Raw genomic sequence first — 21,404 nt, forward strand, 5'->3', positions numbered from 1 at the left:
AAACTGCAGGCCATGACAAGACGCAAATTCAATTTCGGGGTCAAATTACATTCTTTTTAGCAGAGGCCGTGTTCCACTAACCCTTTCAAGCACAAATAGCGGAGGATATGATTGTTTTAAAACTAAAACAATTGTGTGACAGATGATGGCGTAGTGGTTAGCACAGTCAACTTGCACTCACCGGTCCTGGTTCGAATCCCACCTCCTGCTGTATAATCATGAAGAAATTATTTACCCTGAATTGTTCCAGGAAAAAAAAATTCCCAGCTGTATAGATGGGTAAATAATGATTTTTTTTTTTTTTTTTTAAAAAAAAAAAAAAAAACAATTTTAAGTAGCTTAAAACTACAAGCTGCTTTGGAAGTGTCACCTAAATGAATTACATTTACATTTATTCATTTAGCAGATGCCTTTCTCCAAAGCCACGTACATCTCATAGAAAATACAAATTTGTGCTTTACATTTAGGAGAAAGAGACATAGTTGCAGACATGTGATTCTTAAGTAAACCTAGTTTGTTACTTTCCACTTGATGCACCGATGTTCATCGCTTGAGTAGGTGCATAAAACACAGGATAGATGAATCCTGAAACCTTTCTACATTTTTCAATAAGGTACACAAACATTTACATACAATACAGAAGTAGCGGCTGTGTAAAGGCTTATCTGGGGATGATCATCAAGTTACAGGGCATGAACATTTACACCATACATGAGGTGAAGAGATCTTGGGCGAAATGAGTCCGGAAAAGGTGAGTTTTCAAACCCTTCTTGAATGTAGAGAGAGTTTCAGCAGCTCCGAGTGAGAAGGGGAGGTCATTCCACCACAATGGAGCCAGAACCGAGAACCTCCATGCACTCCGCATTAGTGTAATATAAGTGTAAAATTACTGTGATCAATCATATAGAAAGATGCAGCACTCCTCAGTTGACAGCAGGTGACGTAGTGGCTAGATGTGTCATGTTTAACTGACACATTTCTCCAAGGCAGCTTACCACGTTCTACCCATTTATACAGCCGGGGAATTAATTGTATCAATTCAGGGTGAGTACCTTGATCAAGGGTACAACAGCTGCAGGCGGGATTCGAACCAACAACCCTCTCATGAAGTAAGAGCAGTAACTATAGTATCTGCTCCATCTATATGACTATATAAATATAAAAGCTGCTGTTAAATAAATAACATGTAACAGAAATTTTAAATGGCAACATCATCTTGCATACACACACATTTTAAAACTTTTATTTTAATAAAAGTACAGTCGAGTGAAAATCTATGGCACGGTATTTGTTAAATCTTCCCTTGTAAAATAAATAGTCAGGGGATAAATTATTTTTCTACTGTACACTAAGACTAGAGCAAGGACAAAAAAGACGGATTATCACGGTGGTAAACGTACACTTGTGACTTGTTGTTAAATCTGGATTTTTCCATCCAGTTTCACACGTTGGTTTCGAAAAGAAGAGAAAACGAAACACAGACTGAGACTGTTGTGTTGTGTCAAACGCATCACTAACGTTAAGAAGTTTAATAAGTGAACGCCTCACGTGCAGAAGAATCAGTAACGGCAGATATTAAATATTAAATTAAATGAGGCACTTCGGCGGTCACGCGACTCACCGGTCCGCGCGCTTCACCGCCGCTCCTCCTCCACTGAGCGCAGGTTCAACCGTGCTTCCCTCGCGCTCATTCACTGCGCGCGACTCCCCGCGGTCCCCCCCCCCAAATCAGCCATCGGTTGCTCTGGAATCTATTAGTCACCCTGGAGCTACATCGCTGCGCTCGTGGTTCGTGTTGCTTTGACTTATTGCAGTCCTATGTCTAACACCCTGCTGGAGGGTCGTCAAGTAAATAAACACAAATTCTGAATAAGATTAAAAGCATGAAACATAATATTAAGGAGGATGTTTGAAACATTTTAAACACACAACCCAAGTTTGGAGACACTTGACGTGATGGGAAATTGTACTGTCAATGTCTGAATCTGAGCCTCGTCACAAACATTTCAGAAATCAATGCACCCAGTCCAGTGTAACTGCAAATGACAAAGAAACAATTCTGACTGACTCCGAAATATGGCCATAAATTGATGAACAGTGACATCTGGTGGAGGTCTGTCGTGTCCACGAGGTTTTTAAATCTGGGATTTTTTACTGGAGCTGGCTGATATGGATACGCATCCATCATGTCATGTGCAACAAATGTTATTCCCAGTCACTTAGTGTGCAAGAAAAACATATACCTGACAGAGATGCTATAAACAAACCACACAGTTTACCTGAGGGTTCACGGTTGAGCATAGAAATGAAACCATTGTAATTCACGTGATGGGACAAATATAACAGAAAATAAACGTGACCAACATTGTCTCAACGAATTCACTAAGCAATGCCCTGACAGCTCGCTGACTGTGATCGGTATATTCACAAAACGTCCGAAAAGCGCCGCACACGGGCGTGTTACACACCGTGACCGTACAACGACGGTTTGAGTTTGCAGCAAGACAAGTCAAATCGCACCTGCTATGCATTTTCGCGTTAGATACATCTACGCGATCCCTAAACACCTTTACAACGAAAACAGCGAGCATTAATAGAAAAACATTAGTTCTCTTGAGAACGCTAAGTGAAGCGCGGGTACAGAATCCAAGAATCCAAGATCCCCCCCTCCCCGGCCGGGTCCTCCATAGCTGATGCGACTCGGTGACGTCATGCGTATGGGCCTCTGCCGCCCCACGCGCTCCTCCCGTTCATTTCCCACAATGCCTAAGGAGGTCCAGCACCAAGATGGCTGACCCTAATATGGAGGAGTACGAGAAAGACGCAGGCTGCGTGCCCGTCCTCCACCCGGAGGTGAGCGACTCGGGGGCCCGGTCGCTTTCGGGGCGCGCTGCGAATGGAGGGAGGGTGTGACTCGAGGCGACAGTGGGCCCCACCTCCGCAGGGCGACCCTCCGCCGAGGGGGCGCGGCCGTATCGTACCTCGAGCATCCGCGACGGACGCGGTCCTGTGGCCGAGCGTCGGGAGCGCGCATAGCGGACATCGGATGGAGTGCAGAGCGGTACTGGACTGCTGGAGCCTGGGGAGAGGAGGGACATGAGTGTGGTGGTGATGATTCTTCTTCTTACTGTTGTAAAACTGGCAATAACTAGTAGCGATGATGATGACGCTTGATGATGATGGATCGTGGTGGTAGTGATTATTATTCTCACTATGATTGCGATGATGGTGGTGCTGATGATGATGATGATGATGATGGCAGTGGTTGATGATGGTCCTGTTGACTATTTCGATGTTGGTAGTAATCATGGCCATGATGATGATAGTGGTGGTGGTAATTTATTATGATAATGGTTATGGGATTTATGGTAATAATGGTGATGGTGACAGATATCATGGTGTGGTGGTGATCATGTCATCATTATAAGTCACCATCACCATTATCGTAATGATAATTATTGTTATGGTGATGTGATTATTTCAGTCATTATTGTGAAGGTACTGATGGCAGTGAGTGGTTGTGGTGGTCATTAGTGATATGGGGATGGTGATCATCACTGCTGTGGTGATGGTGCTGGAGAGTATTATGCTGATGGTAGCAGTAGTGGATGCTGGTGGTGGTGGTGATGATGATGATGATGATGATCGTGATGATCACGGTGGTGTCTGTGGGGGAGAGCTGATCAAAGCCTGCAAGTAAATCCTAAGCAGGTGTTTTGGGTGCATTTAGAGGACATTTCACCAGAAGTTTCGCCTTGGCAGCATCCATATATGTGTGGTTAATAAAGACATGTCAGATCCACGTCGGTACGAGAGATTAATTATGTGATGCATTTAAGGCATTTGATGCTTGAAGTATTAATATTATTTGACAGAAAATGCACTGTGTTCTAAGTGAATGCTCAGTTCCGGTTCATCTTACATGTCCTGACAGGTAGATAGAATGTAAACAACATCAGGGCTACATAGACAGTGCATTGAAAAGGAATTCTTTTCACATCAGCACTTGGGTGCATAACTACAATGAGTAAATTCAGAGGCGATGTAAATTATGACCCAAATGGGATCAGAACTCAGACCGTAACTCGAATTGTTTGTAAGTCAAACCATTATTTCACAGTACATAAAAGCTTAATTAATACAGACCCATTTTGATTTATTCACAGGTTAGGTTCTGCAAGACACCTCAGATAAAGCTAAAATGGATTGTAAATTTTCTGAAAATAAAAATACGTGATCTCCAAAACCTCATTTGTCTCAGTGTAGGGATCTAAATTGGCCTTGATGATGTGACCAATTCTTCACTTGAGCTTGGTCGGTATTCATGGCACCTGAGCACTCTCAGTTTGCTTTGTTACCTATATATTCACTGGGTAGGCGCTGTAAAAGTCTCAGATACAGCTGTGATGCAATAAGCTGTGTTTATGCAGCTACTCGTGTGATGAACATTGATTCATATGGTGGAAAGAAACAAACTAACTGCACTTAAGAATCTCACGTCTGCATCCAAGAGTCTCTTTCTGCTAATGTAATGAACAGATTGTATTTTCTATGAGATGTACGTCGCTTTGGAGAAAAGCGTCGGCATAATGAATACACGTAAAAGACACATTTTCAGAACCGCTTGTCCCATACGGGGTCACGGGGAACCGGAGCCTAACCCGGCAACTCAGGGCGTAAGGCCGGAGGGGGAGGGGACACACCCAGGACGGGACGCCAGTCCGTCGCAAGGCACCCCAAGCGGGACTCGAACCCCAGACCCACCGGAGAGCAGGACTGTGGTCCAACCCACTGCGCCACCGCACCCCCTCCCCAGACTGTTTGTATTAACTTTGAGCTATGGTGAAATGAACAGTAATTTAAAATGACAGAAGATAAAAATTGTACCTTCGCGGTAAACTCTTATTCAATGCCAGATGTTGCCCATAAACACGAGACACCAGTTATACACACCATGAACGCTGTTATAAGTACAAAGAATGACCCTGGTCCTTCCATCCCATTGACATTTCTGTTGTGTCGGAGTGCATTCTGCTGCCAACTAGTGGAGGCAGGAAGAAATGCAGGTCATTTTCATTCTGCCAAATCCTAATTTAAGCAAATGCAGTTAAAATGATAGAAATAAATAACTAGGAAATGTTTCTACCTTTGAAAGTTCATAACTCAAATATTCACAACACGGGGTACCGGTCCACATTGGTTCCTCAAGTTACAGTTATAAATTTTCAAAGTTTCAGATAAAGATGATGTTTTCTAAAATGTATTTTTGCTTTAGACTGTTTTCTAACATTTCTGCTGGGAGCGAAAATTACGTGCGTTTCTATCCTTATCCATTAGTTGGTGGTAAAACGCACCATAACAGCGTAGGAGTGTGGGCCTGCTTCCGTACAGCTCGGGTCCGTGGTGTTTCCAGCTTGTGTGAAGTGTCTGTGAGTGTCGGTAATCAGTAACAACACCATAGACGCTGCACATATTTATGGGATAAATGAGTCAGCGATTAACATTGAATAAGTGAGGAACAGCCCTAAATGGTTCAGTACCTTCTTCGTGTATTTTGTAACTGCTTGTTGTTAGTTTACATTTATTCATGTAGCACTTTTTTCCCAAAGTGACTTCCAATGAACTCTATGTAGTGTTATCAGCCCACACAGCTTATTCACCGCGGTGACTTACACTGCTAGATGCACTACTTACACTGGGTCACTCATCCATATATCAGTGGAACACTCTCTCTTTTGCACACACCATGGATGACTTTGAGTCACCAACCCACTTGAACAGCATGTCTTTAGACAGTGTGAGGAAACCAGAGCATCCAGAGAAAGCCCACACCTATTAGGAAAACTCCATACAGACTTAGCATGAATTGAACCCGTGTCCTCTCACACCAACTAGGCACTGTGAGACAGCAGTACTTCCTGCTGTGCCACCCACTTATAATAATTTACCCATTTATACAGCTGGGTAATTTTACTGGAGCACTTTAGGGTAAGAACCTCGCTCAAGGCTACTACAAACCTGCAAGTCAAACCTGTGACCTTTGGGTCCAATGGCAGCAACTGTAACCACTACGCTACAAGCTTAGTTTAGGTATTTTATGATATTTTTTCTCATTCTGGGTACACTTCAATATCTGCCCCCCACCCCCCCCACCCCCGGCACAGCGCTGGTGCTTGATCTAGTTCTGCCAGTCTGGTACATCGAGGGAACTGGACTCGGCACAAATATGAAAGTACCTCTTTTGTCAGTTTGGGCCAGCGTTTCAGACCCACTGAGATTTCGGCAACTTTGCTAATTTTTCGAGCTCAGCGCGGTATAATTCCAGCTGTGTGGTAAGAAGGGTGTCGGTTTACCATTCAAGTCAAAAACTTTCTTTTCCGACAAAATTGTGCAAAGGAAAATGTGTCCTGTTACGATGGCAAGGGTAAAGCAAATAATCGGTCTGAAAACTGCATGTGCTACTTTTGGTACATTTTTATTTGGGATGAAAAGCTGAAGTTGGCAGACTGATGCTCCCTGTGGCTTTTAACTGTACGGCGCTTCGGATATTTCCAAACCTGTAAGTTCACACGTTTGCAGTAATGGTAAAAATTAAAGCACAAATCAATTTAATAAAGAATCTTTTTTTTTTATGTGTGTTTTTAGCCTGTAGATGTAAACATGGATGGATAAATTATACTGATCACACACACACACTGTCTGAAATCACCTGTCCCAAGCGGGGTCGCAGTGAACCGGAGCCTAACCTGGCAACACAGGGCACAAGGCTGGAGGGGGAGGGGACTCAACCAGAACGGGACGCCGGTCCGTCACAAGGCACCCCAAGCAGGACTCGAACCCCAGACCCACCAGAGAGCAGGACCCGGCTAAACCCGCTGCGCCTCCGTACCCCTCCTAAATTGTACTGATCCCGAAGGAAATTACTTCAGGCTACAGGCTATACATAAAACCTTAAGGAACTGATGAAAACTGTTCCAGGGTACAGGTGGTCCCCGATTCACGATGGGGTTACGTTCTGCGAAGCCCATCATAAGTCGAAAATATCGTAAGTCAAAAATGCATTTAATACACACCTCCGCGTGACAACGGGTCATTATAAATCGGGGACTACCTGTCTTGTGTTAAAAATCAGAAGCTCATGTTTGTGCACTTGCGGTATCGGTGTAGTTCATCCATTATAAAATTGTTTACAAAATGCAGTTTGTTATGATAAGGTTTAGCAATGACATTATTCTACCCTAAAGGTCTAGGGCACCCCAGTAATCTGTGATTATGTCATCTTATTGAATATTCATGAGTGAGAAGGGCTCAGACTAATCAATATCATCAAGCAGAAGCCCCTCCCACTACAGTTCTGTGGCTTCACAAATTAAATTTGTTTTCATTTCTTGCTTTTTCTCATGCATCTACATCCTGCAGCATAAATGGCAAAGGGTGAGATGTGTCCTTTTTGGGGACTTTGGTGCAGATGTGGGATATTTCAGACAGGAAACGGCCTTTTATGTCTCCCCGTACCTCCGTTTTCTCCGACTGCAAGGCTTACCTGGTCCGATCACACAACCTGCTTTTCGCATAAAGGGCTTCGCTGGCAGGTTCTCTGGACCCCTGAACTGAATGTAAAACAAACCCGTTAATGACTGCAGCTAGACTCCATCCCACTGATATATATTTATTGGTATACCATACTATTTTAAATTGTACGACCACTTGAGATGAGTTTAACAGCCATCGCCGAGACCCTGAGGAGGAACGGGATGGTGCTGCTGTGTTTTATTTGCCTTATAGATACATGTATAATTATTAGGCAAGTATGTTTGTGAATGAAATAAATTTAAGATGGTGAATTATTACACAAAGCAACACAAATTTTATTATGTTGATTTTTTTTTTTTTTTGCATTTTCCATTGAGTTTTATTAGATTCAGGTCAGATTAAGGTCTTTCGATCTTAGTTCATACTATATGTAAATTTTTAGAAAAAATATTCCATATTCTCGAAATTTGCAAAGAAGCCATGTGTGAAAAACTAAGTACACCCTTACTGCTTCCATAGGAATTATGAGGGTAAGTAACAGCCATGTGCTGCTAATCAAATGCCCCTGATTAATTGATCATCAGCAAGTGTGACCACCTCTATAAAAGCAGAAGTTTTGGCAGGTTGCAAGTCTGGAGCATTCAGGTGTGCGGTAACACAATGCCAAGGAGGAAAGACATCAGCAATGATCTTAGAAAAGCAATTGTTGCTGCCCATCCATCTGGGAAGGGTTATAAGGCCATTTCCAAACAATTTAAAATCCATCATTCTACAGTGAGGCAGATTATTCACAAGTGGAAAACATTCAAGACAGTTGCCAATCTTCCCAGGAGTGGATGTCCCAGCAAATTCACCCCAAGGTCAGAGAAATTGAAAAAAACCCAGGAGTTACATCTGAGACTTTACAGGCCTCAGTTAGCATGTTAAATGTTAAAGTTCATGACAGTAAAATTAGAAAAAGACTGAACAAGTATGATTTGTTTGGAAGGGTTGCTAGGAGAAAGCCTCTTCTCTCTCAAGAGAACATGGCACCACAGCTTAGGTTTGCAAAGTTGCATCTGAACAAACCACAAGACTTCTGGAACAATGTCCTTTGGACAGATGAGACCAAAGTGGAGATGTTTGGCGAAAACCAAACACAGCATATCAGCACGAACACCTCATACCAACTATCAAGCACAGTGGTGGAGGAGTGATGACTCGGGCTTGTCTTGCAGCCACGGGACTTGGGCACCTCGCAGTCATTGAGTCGACCGTGAACTCCTCTGTATGCCAAAGTATTCTAGAGTCAAACGTGAGGCCATCTGTCCGACAGCTAACGCTTGGTCGAAATTGGGTCATGCAACAGGACAATGATCCCAAGCACACCAGCAAATCTACAACAGAATGGCTGAAAAAGAAAAGAATCAAGGTGTTGCAATGGCCCGGTCAAAGTCCAGACCTCAACCCGATTGAAATGCTCTGGCGGGACCTTAAGAGAGCTGTGCATAAACAAATGTCCTCAAACCCCAATGAACTGAAGCAACGTTGTAAAGAAGAGCGGGCTAAAATTTCTCCACAACGATGTGAGAGACTGATAAAGTCATACAGACAACCATTACTTCAAGTTATTGCTGCCAAAGGTGGTTCTACAATCTATTGAATCATAAGGTGTACTTGGTTTTTCACACATGGCTTCTCCATTTTGGCTTTATTTTTGTTAAAGAAATCATGACACGGTGCAATATGTCATGTGTTGTTGTTCATCTGAGGTTGTATTTACCTAATTTTAAGACCTGCTAAGGACCAGATGATCTTTTTGTTATGTCCTGATACGTAAAACCGTAGAATTCAAAGAGGGTGTACTTTCTTTTTCACGACTATATAAAAATACCAGCAACACATAATAAAATATAAATAGGCGTAGTTGGTGACTGTTTAATAAGTAGATTACTTTAGGTTATATACCAGCGGTGATACCAGCACATGGTGTTAGCTGTGTTCTGTCAGTTGAGGAGCTCGATTTCAACAGTGGAATCTCGATGTCCATTTGTGTGTATTTTGATTATAATGTGCACTTCGGAGGTTAATAAGGGACACCGCTTGAGGGGGAAAGGCTCTTCTTATGCCTTGTTGAGTCCTAATTGTCCTCTATTACTTTTCAGAAAGGAGGGGCTTGGAACATGTGATGGCCTGGGTTACAAGGGTCTGCGGTGATTTTTGCCTGCACACTTTCTGCCCGTGGAACTGTAGAAGTCCTCGAGTTGGGGCGGGTCAGTTGGACAAATGACAGTTGCCCTGCCTTTGACGTAAAAGGTCGTACTCGTAAGCGACGAGGGTTCACCGGAACGGCCTCCGCCATCCTCCTGCCACCAAGCCTGGAATCTCTTGGGGTAGTTTGTTAATCCTGTGGCTCCTCTCCCTGCAGGAGATCAAACCCCAGGGTCACTACAACCATGGTTACAGCGAGAGTGCTGGGCGCAAGGGCCACGCCGACGACTACAGCACCTGGGACATTGTCAAGGCTACACAGTGAGTTGTGGGGGGTGTCGCTGTGGGACTGCTTGCTCTGACCTGTGTGCATTATAAAGTACCAGTCACTGTTGTATTATGTGCACGTGGTATGAATGACTGGGGTGAAAAATACCATGTTTACCATTATAAAGTGCAGCATCCTACAAGGGCTAAAAAGGGAAAAAAAAAATGTATACAGTTATTACATTACTTCTAATTTAAAATTAGTTCACACATCACTGCAAATATGTCAGACACACAATGATGATGAACAAACCAAGAACTGACATTGCATGAATGAACAACTCAGTTATTGTATTTGCTTTCTGTGAAGATTGTGAGATTTTGATTTGATGAGTGATTTTGATTCCTATGAGACGTGCCCTGGGACTTTCTTGAGGTGCAGGTTTTACAGCGATACTGCTTTTATAGGGCAACCTTTAATTACCCAAACTTTATAACGGGATCCGTTGGGTGAGCAGTTTCGCACAGGTGAACCGCCACGTGTCACATCGGCTCGGTTAACGTGTATGCCGCATGCAGGAAATGTGCTCACATGTCTTAGTATGTGCTGATTTTGAAACATACCTTCTCATGTATTACATTCAATCATTGCTATGAGTTTGAAGGAAATATAGCCTTAATGTCGTAAGCACAAATCTAGTGGTATTTCCAGAGTTGAGGTGTTTAGGGTTAGAGTTAGGGGTTCTGGGGGCACAGTGGCCCTGCGGGTTTGGCCGGGTCCTGCTCTCTGGCAGGTCTGGGGTTCGAGTCCCACTTGGGGTGCCTTGCAATGGACTGGCGTCCTGTCCGGGGTGTGTCCCCTCCCGCTCCAGCCTTGCACCCTCTGTTGCTGGGTTAGGCTCAGGTTCTCCGCGACCCAGCTTGAGATATGCAGTTTCAGACTGTGTGTGTGTGTGTATATGTGTGTTAGGGTTAGCCCTGTGTAATTTCCTTCAGGATCAGTCAGATTTCTGTATATTAATCTATACCTCTATTTAACCTCTCTTTCTCTTTATATAATCTGTCTATTCTGCTGGTTCCCAACCTTTATTTAGTGACGGCACCCGCATGTCATATGTCCTGTCGTGTGGCACCCCCAATCAGTTTTCTGTTGGAGCAGCTTCCCCAAGGACTGTAGTCGGTACTCTATTAATGGGTAATAAAGCGACTCATTACGTATCTCAGACAAGTCAAACATATCCACTGATGAACACTGATCACGTATTGGATGACGAGCAACTGTAAACAAAGAAACTCATTTGCATTTATTCATTTAGCAGATGCTTTTCTCCAAAGTGATGTACATCTCATAGAAAATACAATGTGTTCATTACATTAGGAGAAAGAGACATAGTTGCAGAGACATGATTCTTAAGTAAACTTAGTTTCTTTCCTCTTTATGCACCGATGTTCATCGCACGAGTAGGTAAAGATTTAAAGCAGACGGTGGCTATTAAGTTCAGTTTAATTGTATTTGTATCAAGCTTTAAAGAAAGGGCATCTATTCAAGGGAATAATTACATCTCTTTTCTAGTATTTAGTCCTTCTCAAAAAAAACAGACAATATTTGTGATGTTCAAGCTAAGGCAAAATTACTGACAACTTTGCATGACCCCCGGGGACTGTCGCTAGCACTGTGGTGGAAAACCACTGATCCGATGTGTATATTTATATATATGATGCATTTATTTTATCTGTATATCTGTCTAAACAGCTTCTCGAATCACCCGTCGTCGTCTTTACCTGGAGCTGCTCCTTTGCTTGAAGAAAGACGGCCTGAACTGCATTTGCAAGCAGTCCACACATTTAGAGTGTCACATGCGATGTCAGAGTTACCACATCCATCCATCCATCCATCCATCCATCCATCCATCTTCCTCTGCTTATCCGGGGCCAGGTCGCGGGGGCAGCAGTCCAAGCAGAGTCCCCCAGATTTCTCTCTCCCCGCACACCTCCTCCAGTTCCTCTGGGGGAACCCCAAGGCGTTCCCAGGCCAGCCGGGAGTCGTAGTCTCTCCAACATGTCTTGGGTCTGCCCCGAGGCCTCCTCCCAGTGGGACAAGCACGGAACACCTCCCCAGGGAGGCGTCCAGGAGGCATCCGGAACAGATGCCCGAGCCACCTCAACTGGCTCCTCTCGATGCGGAGGAGCAGCGGCTCTACTCCGAGCTCCTCCCGGGTGACTGAGCTCCTCACCCTATCCCTAAGGGTGCGCCCAGCCACTCTGCGGAGGAAACTCTGCCGCTTGTATCCGCGATCTCATTCTTTCGGTCATGATCCAGAGTTCATGACCATAGGTGAGGGTAGGAACGTAGATCGACCGGTAAATTGAGAGCTTCGCCTTACGACTCAGCTCCCTCTTCACCACAACAGACCGGTACAATGACCGCATTACTGCGGACGCCGCACCGATCCGTCCGTCAACCTGCCGCTCCATTTTTCCTTCACTCGTAAACGAGACCCCGAGATACTTGAACTCCTCCACTTGAGGGAGCAACTCCCCCCTCACCTGGAGGGGGCAATCCACATACCGCCAAATATGTGTGTCATGGTCAGCAGGCTGATGTAGGGAAACACAGGTTGGTTGGGTGGGTGGGTTGGTGTGGCCTTCGAAAAAAATGAACTTTTCGCACACACGTGTCCCTGGTATTACTGCTGCCATGAAATTAGCCACACAGTTTAAACAAAAAGACTGGCCTTTGTTTTTTTCCTCTGGAAGTACAATAATAAGGACGATTTGAATTTTTTTATCGTTACAAAATATGCAAAGTTTTTTTTTTTTTTTGCCTTAACAGTATTACAGCCTTTTCAGGTGCACTTCCTCATTTATATTCACTCATCACTCAGAGTTCAAGGGAAATATGTCCTTAAATTTGCATGCACGAACCCAGTGGAGTTCCCACTGCAGTCCCAGATTCGTTCCACTTCTACATCTTGCTGTAGCGCTGCTGCCTCACAATGTCTCAGATGAGCGTTTGGGAGTCGGTTTTACTCCAGCTCGTAGTGAGTGGTGTTTGCATGTCCTCCTCGTGTTTACAGTTCAGAGACAGGCGTGGAAAAGGCTATGGTAAAGCACTTCAGTACTCTCTGTGAGTCTCGATGGTGCTTACCCTGTCCCTTAAATACTACTATAACAGGTGATGGTGATGATTTCCTATGTCATGTTGTTTTTTTTTTTTTTTTTTAAACACCACCAGCCCAGACTGCTATACATTGGCATGTGAGACGAGTTCCCATACCTTTGTCCTGGAATCCTCGTCCGTCTGTTCCATGTTGCCGAGTCTTTGTCACAGTGCCATCAGTGGCCCTGTCGGTGAGATTTGAGCTGGTTTTAGACCTGAAGTCCTGGGGCCGCCACGTCAAGTTGTTCTATGCTTTGTATTCAAGTGTGGGCACTATATTAGGCTACTCTCCAGGGAGGTCATGGAGGTCAGGGTGTATTGATTCCAAGCGTTTCGGCTTGGTGCTGGGAATTGGTGGAGTGGGTTGCCCCTCTGGAGCTTCCTTTACATGACATCCAACCCCCCCCCCTTCTTGATCCCGTAGGTACGGGATCTTCGAACGCTGCAGAGAGCTGGTGGAGGCAGGCTATGACGTGCGACAGCCAGACAAGGAGAATGTCACCCTGCTACACTGGGCAGCCATCAACAACAGGATTGACCTGGTCAAGTGAGTACTCTGCTGCAGGTTCCACATCCATAGCAGCTCCATGATGAAGAGCTGCAGCTTTAGCATTCAGGTGCAAGCCATGTGTGACCCAGTCACATGTTTATTGCCTCCTTTCAAGTCGGTGCAGCACTTAAGACCATGTAGAGCACACCAGCTAGTTTATATATCGCCGTCTGCTATAATCACTGACAGGTTTAAATGTCTCCATTAATTTTTGTGAGCTGGTTCAGCAGTATTTTTTATAAATGAAAAGTCTTCCTCAAGATGGGCTGCATTTCCAAAAACTATGATCCTTCTGGTTTAGTTCCCTGTGAGATCTCAGACGCTGTGTTCGGCCAGTGAGAACTGTTACGTGAATTTTACATTTCATCGAAGAGCGGCGGTTTTGAGTTGTACAACCGAACTTATCTGGGTTTTAAAAGCCTTATTTGAATCCACTCGTATGTCTGCATTTTGTAAAATGCCTTTTTTTCTGTATGAAGTCAGTTTGTCTGATCTGAAGTTTGGGTGCATGTGAAAGTTTTCTTGTTCTCCCTCAGTTTGAGTCAGGTGTTTTTAGGCCTTTATCACTCGTGTTACGCGAGCTCAGCAGGTTTTCGATCTCAAAGAACATCCGTCATGTTTCAGATGGACTGTTTATTGGCCTAACTTCAGCTTGTTCCCCTGAGATGACTTATCGAGCACATTTTACAGCTACGGAAGGTTCCAGTAGCCCCATGTGAGTCCGTTCCTTCTGCAATGCTGTTGTGCTGCTGGACATCTTGTTTCTTCAAAGAGACAGAAGTTAGCACTGAATGGTCAGATTGAAACATCTTGTGTTCTCAGACACACAAAGAAAATGGCTTGTAAGCCTCAATAGGAGGAAAACTGAAATTCAAGTGGCTGCACCTGGTGCTCGTTTCTTTAGAAATTACACCTGGGTGAATATGTCAGTTTGGGCAGGACGTGAGCATACACACCTCCTACTCTTCTTTTTTATCAATCCCACATATCTGTTTGCACTCCCGAGGGGTACGGGGCCAGGAGACACTATGCTAACCCCGAATCCACACATTGTATTGTGGTCCTGAGCAGTGAATTCCTAGGGTACCATGATGATTTCAGTCATTACATTGCAAGCAAGTCCTTGCTCCTACTCTAGTACCCATGAGCAAGGTACTTAAAATAAATCGATACTGTAGTAAGGGTAACTTATTGAAAAGTAGCTTAGAATACAAGCCTAATACTTGCTCGAATTTCGATGTAGAGATGGAGGTGGCTTTAAACTACTAGGGCATGGTGGCATCCTTGGTGGCTCTGCTAGTCTAGAGCATCCAGTCTTTCTGGCACTCTCTGTAGATGTTCTAACAGACATCGCTGAGGGTTCCTTGTTCTTTGGAGCGTTGTTGGTGTTGAAGGCCAGGTTCTGATGAGGTTAAATGACATACTGTTGACTCTTTTAGCTGTTAGCAGGTGCCCTCCGTTTGCCCTCTTCCATCTCTTCATCAGTGCTTCGGCTCAGAAGGCAGCTGGAGTGAATGGTCTGTCTTCACAGGTATTACATATCCAAGGGCGCCATCGTAGACCAGCTCGGAGGAGACCTGAATTCGACACCACTGCACTGGGCCACAAGGTAAGGGTCCCTGGCTCTCGTCTCAGTGGAGCTATTAAACTAAATTAATCAGCTCAGTGTGGAAGGAGCACAGACTCCTCGGTTTGCTCGTGATCAAGGACTGGAGAAAGCTTGGCTTGTCACGCCAGAAGGCTCCTGGTTTATTTTCTTCACATGGTATCTGTGCCATACTTTAAAGAAACATACTAAGTCAGATATTGTTTAGTACACATTCAGCTCTGTAGATGGTGAAAGTGGAAAATCAGAAGTTATAAGTCGCTTCAGAAGTTCAGTAATTACCGGTTGTCCTAGGGTTGTGATGGGGTTCTGTTTTGAGGACTTCAACATACGTTTGCTTTGTAATGTCGCAAATCCCTTATACTATTGTATAAATCGTAACAATGTATAAACAGTTAACATATAATAGAGCTCTGTCATAATTTTCACTATTTCTACACATTGTTTTAATACTAATCATCATCATCATCATCGTCAATGCCTTCCACCCCTTCTGGAGCATAGGCCGCCAACAAGAAGTTTCCTTGCTGGCATTTCTGTAGCTAGCAAGGTTTTTACGGTATGGGGTAGCTAATCCCACGCCCAACTAACGGGCCTGGGACTGTCCATGGCAGAGTTTATACTAAAACAGAATAAAATGAATCCATTTCAGTGTTGTTATATTTTCTTGCTGCACTATTTTCACTTTTGTTTCACCACCAGCCTACTTAAATTTTTGCTTGCCAGCTATTGTAAAAATGAAACTTGCATGCAATCACAAGTGAAATGTTTTGTAAATACAATTGCTGATAGAATTTTTTTTTTTAAAGCAAAATGCAATCACTACAAAACACTGACTGAGACCCGACAATAACAGATGTGGTACCTCGCGTCAGCACAGCCACCCAATGTACAGCAGATGGAGCCGTCATCGTTCGGTATTACAACCTAAATTCAGGACCAGAAAATAATAGAAGGTTGTTGCTTCTGTCATCATACACAGAGGTCATCTTAATCACATATGTTGTATTGGAGGATGACCTGCGTAATCATGGACCGACTGGATGGTAGGAGAATCTGGTTAACGTAAGGGGCAAAATTCAAAGGAGAAGCGTTCATTACTAAAGCACATTATTCACCACTTTGTGTATCACCTTGCTGTAGTACTTTACTCTTTTTATACATTGTTTTTCCCACCTATTTCATCATGCTGCACTGTAGTCTCTTCTAAAGAGTTCGCTTTGAGGAAACTGTCCTCGCTTGCACTCTGACTCTATCGTCTCCAGTCTGTTTGCATATCAGATCTCGGTGCTGGTGAATCCATTCACAGATGCCCTCGGGCCCAGTTCTCCAATAAAAGACTTTGCAGGCCTGAGCGTAGATAATGGGGACAACAAAGGGCCGCGGTGCCGAGAGCTGGGCGAAGAGTCGATGGTCTGTATCAGTCGCCAGCCGCTTTAATGTTCTTCTGTAAGCTGTTTGATAGCCTTTGAGTAAAACTTCTGACTTTCCACGGCCAGTTAATGCCATTATACTCTTGTATGTGGCGCTCTATAGGATGGTGTAAAACTGGACTGCACCGGAGGACATGCAGAAGCTCCGTCATTTACACACACGCGCAGTCTGAAACCACTTGTCCCGAGTGGGGTCACGGTGAGCCGGAGCCTAACCTGGCAACACAGGGCGCAAGGCTGCAGGGGGAGGGGACACACCCAGGACGGGACGCCACTCCACCGCAAGGCACCCCAAGCAGGACTTGAACCCCAGACCCACCAGAGAGCAGGAGCCAGCCAAATTCGCTGCGCCACCGTCATGTAGTCATGTAGTACTTTATTTATTTAATATACAGTACTTAAAGAAACATAGTGTTTTGCTGCTTATACATTTAGCTGATGCTTTTCTCCAAAGCGACTTAAAATGTTAAACTACCTATTATTACAGCTGGGTAATCTTACTGGACGAATTTTAGGGAAAGTACCTGGCTCAATGGGACTACAGCCGGAGGTGGGATTCAAACCTGTGACTTTTGGGTCCAAAGGCAGCAATTTCGACCACTGTGCTACAAACTGTCTTGTGATGAATACTTTTTACATATGAATTTCTTGAAACTCTTCGCTATAGTACAGTCGCAGTTACTGGCTCTAGTGTTTCGAGCATTGGAGGAACATCTGTGTTACTCAGCTTTTGTTGATCTTTGCATAGTGGTTGGATCTGTGAGCAAACAGTTACAAACAGACCCATTTGTGCTCATTAGTTGAGAAAACGGCATATTGCATTTGCTGAACCGATTATCTTCCCAAATGTGTGTTTTTTTTCTTCTCATTGTGGTGTGCTTTGCCCCTACTGAAAAACACAGTATAGTTCAGAGGACTCGGTGGATAGAATGAGGTTTACGCTGCAGTGAAAATGGCGCGACGCTAAGAGACACCCCCTCATCCTTGAAAACTATATCTGCTTCAATTGCCAGGCAAGGTCACCTCTCCATGGTGGTTCAGCTGCTGAAGTATGGGGCCGACCCGGCGCTCATCGACGGCGAGGGCTGCAGCTGCATCCACCTGGCGGCACAGTTTGGCCACACCTCCATCGTGGCCTATTTGATTGCCAAGGGACAGGTGTGTACCACCCGCAGCGCCACTGTGCTCAGCAGAGAGTCGGAGCCTTGTGAGCATCAGTGAAAGCAGATGGTTCAAGAGATGAAGTTAAATTATTGCCTTTGCTGTCTTCTCAGAGAACTTTGCGGATTAACCTGATTTGTTTTGTGTTGAATATTTCTTTTTTGATAAAATGATAACATCGGTTAAAAACTCTGATCCCAAAGGAGATTGGTAAGCAAAGTCTTAATATAATAGGTCACGCAGATATTTCCTTTTATCCGGTGTGATTTTTGGTTTTTTGATGAATGCGTCGCCTTTATTGGGCCGCAAAAGAAGGTTGCAGTGTTGAGCAAGTCACTTATTGTAATTCAACTTTAATTTGTTACCTAGCCAGTGTTCTCAGAACGATGACGCAAGTATGGAAGTAATATTATTTATTGATGACGACTTTGGTGTGAGGGCCTGATACTGAAGTTAATAAAATAAATGTTTGGTTTACCTTTCATACATTTTGGTACACTTGCCATAGGTCAGACGAAGATTGTCAAGTATTCCTTTAAGTAAGAAAGTCTGACTTCATCCCTGTTTTGCTTTACTTGTGTTGCACACTGGGGGGAGCTGCAGCAAATGCTTTCACCTGTAGTATAGCCTGGGAAAACCCTGGTACGTTCAGTTCATTCCATCTCACGGAATTTCCTCTTTCTTTCTGCATCGTTTCGGAAACAAAAAGTAGATGCTGCTACTCTTTCCGGTTGTGACCTCAAACTGTTTTTGCATTATTTGAGCTGTATTTGGGGAGCATAACATCCATTTTGGTTCTGCACCCCCCCCCCCGCGATGCAGTGTTTGAATTAATTCATCATTAAATAAGAATATTTTCCCTTATGACAGCTTATGAGCTAGTGTGGGTGACAGTTCATTTCATTCTTTCTCTCCCTGGCAGGATGTGGACATGATGGACCAGAATGGCATGACTCCTCTGATGTGGGCAGCCTACAGGACGCACAGGTCTGTCTTCATATGCGTGACTGTGTGTGTTTGTGTGTGTAAACAGTCCGCTGGCAAAGTTTTGCCATTGGGGAGGGAGGTGGCTGCTTACTATATCATGACGATCATGATCTTTCAGCCCCACCGACCCCCTGCTGCCATCACACTTTCCCATGAGGGTCCCAGTGTGGCCAGAAGTGGCCCTTTTCTGTCCCCAGTATCTGTGACTCAGCCCAAGGACATCCCTTCGAGCCCACCCCTTTCTGCCAAAGAGAGAATCCACTCACTGCTCCTTTGGGCTCATTAATATTCATATTTTGTTGAGGGAGAAATTGCCCATTGAGCTAATGCACAAGTCATAGGGTAATATGTATTTGATCAGCACACAAGTTCTGTCCTTAATGGAAGGAGTTGTGTTCGTCTGTCTTTGGGAGAGAACAACTGCCATCTCCCTCAACAGCCTGTACAGTTATTCAGGCGTTCAAGTGTGTGTATTCAGAAAACTGTCTAGTGTCTGCCTGATCTGCTCTAGTGCTTATATTTCAGAAAAGAGCTTCTGGAATGTTTTTTGTGCAATTAGTTGTAGTAAACACAATAGGATTGGTGTTTTTTTTTTATTAATAAAACCCAATCTTGGGCATTCCTGATCAAGTTAATTCCCTCAACCTTGGCATTTGCACTGCAGAAACTCATAAGATTGTTGTTCACAGTGTGTTCAGTAGGCATGAGATATTGATCAGATGTCAGAGACTGACATTTATAGGTAAACCCACTTCGTTGTTGGAAACCAGGATCGATACAGACAAAGAATAATAAAACAGAGCAGCGTGTCATCAGTGTTTGTGTTGGTTTCCAATAATGACCTCCCTCACCGTATTGTTTTTAAGGTGTTACTGGTCCTATGCTCATTAGGACAGCTGGCTGAGCACCGGTCCAGATTTGGTGTTATAGCTGCAGTCACAGCACTGTCTCTAAATGTAGAATAATTTCTCACATGCAGGGTGTGAAGTGTTTCCAGAGCCGTTGTCACATTAGCGTGGTACACCTGCCAGTTCCTGCAGAATCATCATTTGAAGTCGGTATGTTGGATTGATGCGCTTTCCCTTGACGTTGACATCATGAGGTTGTTCCCTCTTCCCTCCTCAGCGTGGATCCCACCCGCCTCCTCCTGACGTTCAACGTGTCCGTCAACCTAGGGGACAAGTACCACAAGAACACAGCGCTGCACTGGGCCGTGCTGGCCGGGAACACCACGGTCATAAGCTTGCTGTTGGACACAGGTGCCAACGTGGACGCGCAAAACATCAAGGTGGGCGACTGCTCTCTGGGCCCGTGTTTGTGTTCACCTGCACCGCTTTGTTCTTAGATTGGAGACGGGACACTGGTCCTCAATGTAGAATAAGAGTGGAATACTCTGAATTATGAAATCTGTTCATAAATCCAGGTTCTGCATTACAATCAGTACGAGTTTAATAGATGCCCTTGATTTAGTTGCAGGCTAGGTTCTGTGAAAACCTCATGAAGTTTGTAATAAGGCTTCCGTTCGTGTCATCGACCACTCATCCGGTGAACAGTCGCTATAGGTTAGAGTTTAAAGGGCGTGAGGTAGAGACCAGCATGGCAGTGCACAAGTTGATTTTTATGTTATCATTTATTATCTTGAAACCACATGTGAAACATTTATCAGTATTTCTAAGCATGTTTTGTGATCATTACAACCATAACTGACATACTTTGATTTATTGGACTTGGTCCTGTAAAAATTTCAAATAGCTATAATTTGAAAGTATGCTGAGACAATTTTACCATTTTCATAAACTTTAATCAACATTAAACTTGACAGTCATTTAAAATTACTGAAAATGAAAATGTCATCCTTACAAATTCATATTTAATGCTCATTATTAACTGATTTGTCCTGTAAATGAGCAGTTTTTGTCATCTTGTTACTGATCACAGAATTAACAATAAATAAGAACAGAAAATTGTCTGTATCTTGGAAAATTCATAACTTGATGGTTTATAGCGCAAGGACCCCGTGCATTTGTTCCCTTCCTCATTGACCTTTTCTTATGCTACGGTCTTTTCTTCCCACAAAACCTTTTCCTTTTACCACAGTTATCTGTTTCCAGTCAGTGAACCGTAACAAGCTCCCAGAACAAGCTTGGGTCGCAGCTCAAAGAATGCGACTTGTTTGTAAACTGCTTCCTTCCCGGTCATAACTGGGGCTGTAAATGACTATTTTCCAATGTTGGCACATTTGAACATATTTACCTTTCTCACTGTGGTACCTGCTGTGCTCACAGTACACTCTTCATGCCAAGATGAGCCCAAGATGAAACAATTTTGATATTAAAGCCCTCGTCGCACAGCTGCCAGCCCCTCCTGGGAGCGCCAGCGAGCTCTTCCATTGGTCTTGTGCGCCGCTCAGCTTGGGGTATCCAAGCCGGAATCCGGGGTCTCACCAGCAACGTAGCCGCTTCGGGTTTCGTTCTCAAGCCAAACAATTCCTGGAAATAGTCATTTGTGTTTCTACTG

General features: G+C 44.1%; 2 protein-coding genes across 2 annotated transcripts in view; one reads left to right on the forward strand and one right to left on the reverse strand.

Annotated features, from left to right (window-relative positions):
- The window catches only part of LOC108936494 (oxysterol-binding protein-related protein 8-like), a 75,334-nt gene extending 73,624 nt beyond the window's left edge, over positions 1-1,710 (reverse strand). The window contains exon 1 of the mRNA XM_018755869.2: positions 1,622-1,710. The gene's annotated coding sequence lies outside the window, so the exon portion shown is untranslated. The remainder of the gene's footprint in view (positions 1-1,621) is intronic.
- A 1,038-nt stretch (positions 1,711-2,748) lies between these two features.
- zdhhc17 (zDHHC palmitoyltransferase 17) overlaps positions 2,749-21,404 on the forward strand; it is a 35,601-nt gene continuing 16,945 nt past the window's right edge. Inside the window, exons 1-7 of the mRNA XM_018756096.1 lie at positions 2,749-2,853; positions 9,941-10,044; positions 13,575-13,697; positions 15,232-15,309; positions 17,753-17,897; positions 18,823-18,887; positions 20,013-20,175. Coding sequence (XP_018611612.1) covers positions 2,788-2,853; positions 9,941-10,044; positions 13,575-13,697; positions 15,232-15,309; positions 17,753-17,897; positions 18,823-18,887; positions 20,013-20,175 — 744 coding nt within the window. The 5' untranslated portion in view covers positions 2,749-2,787. The remainder of the gene's footprint in view (positions 2,854-9,940; positions 10,045-13,574; positions 13,698-15,231; positions 15,310-17,752; positions 17,898-18,822; positions 18,888-20,012; positions 20,176-21,404) is intronic.

The sequence above is a fragment of the Scleropages formosus genome, chromosome 24 (assembly GCF_900964775.1).
Source record: "Scleropages formosus chromosome 24, fSclFor1.1, whole genome shotgun sequence".
NCBI classification, from domain to species: Eukaryota; Metazoa; Chordata; class Actinopteri; order Osteoglossiformes; family Osteoglossidae; genus Scleropages; species Scleropages formosus.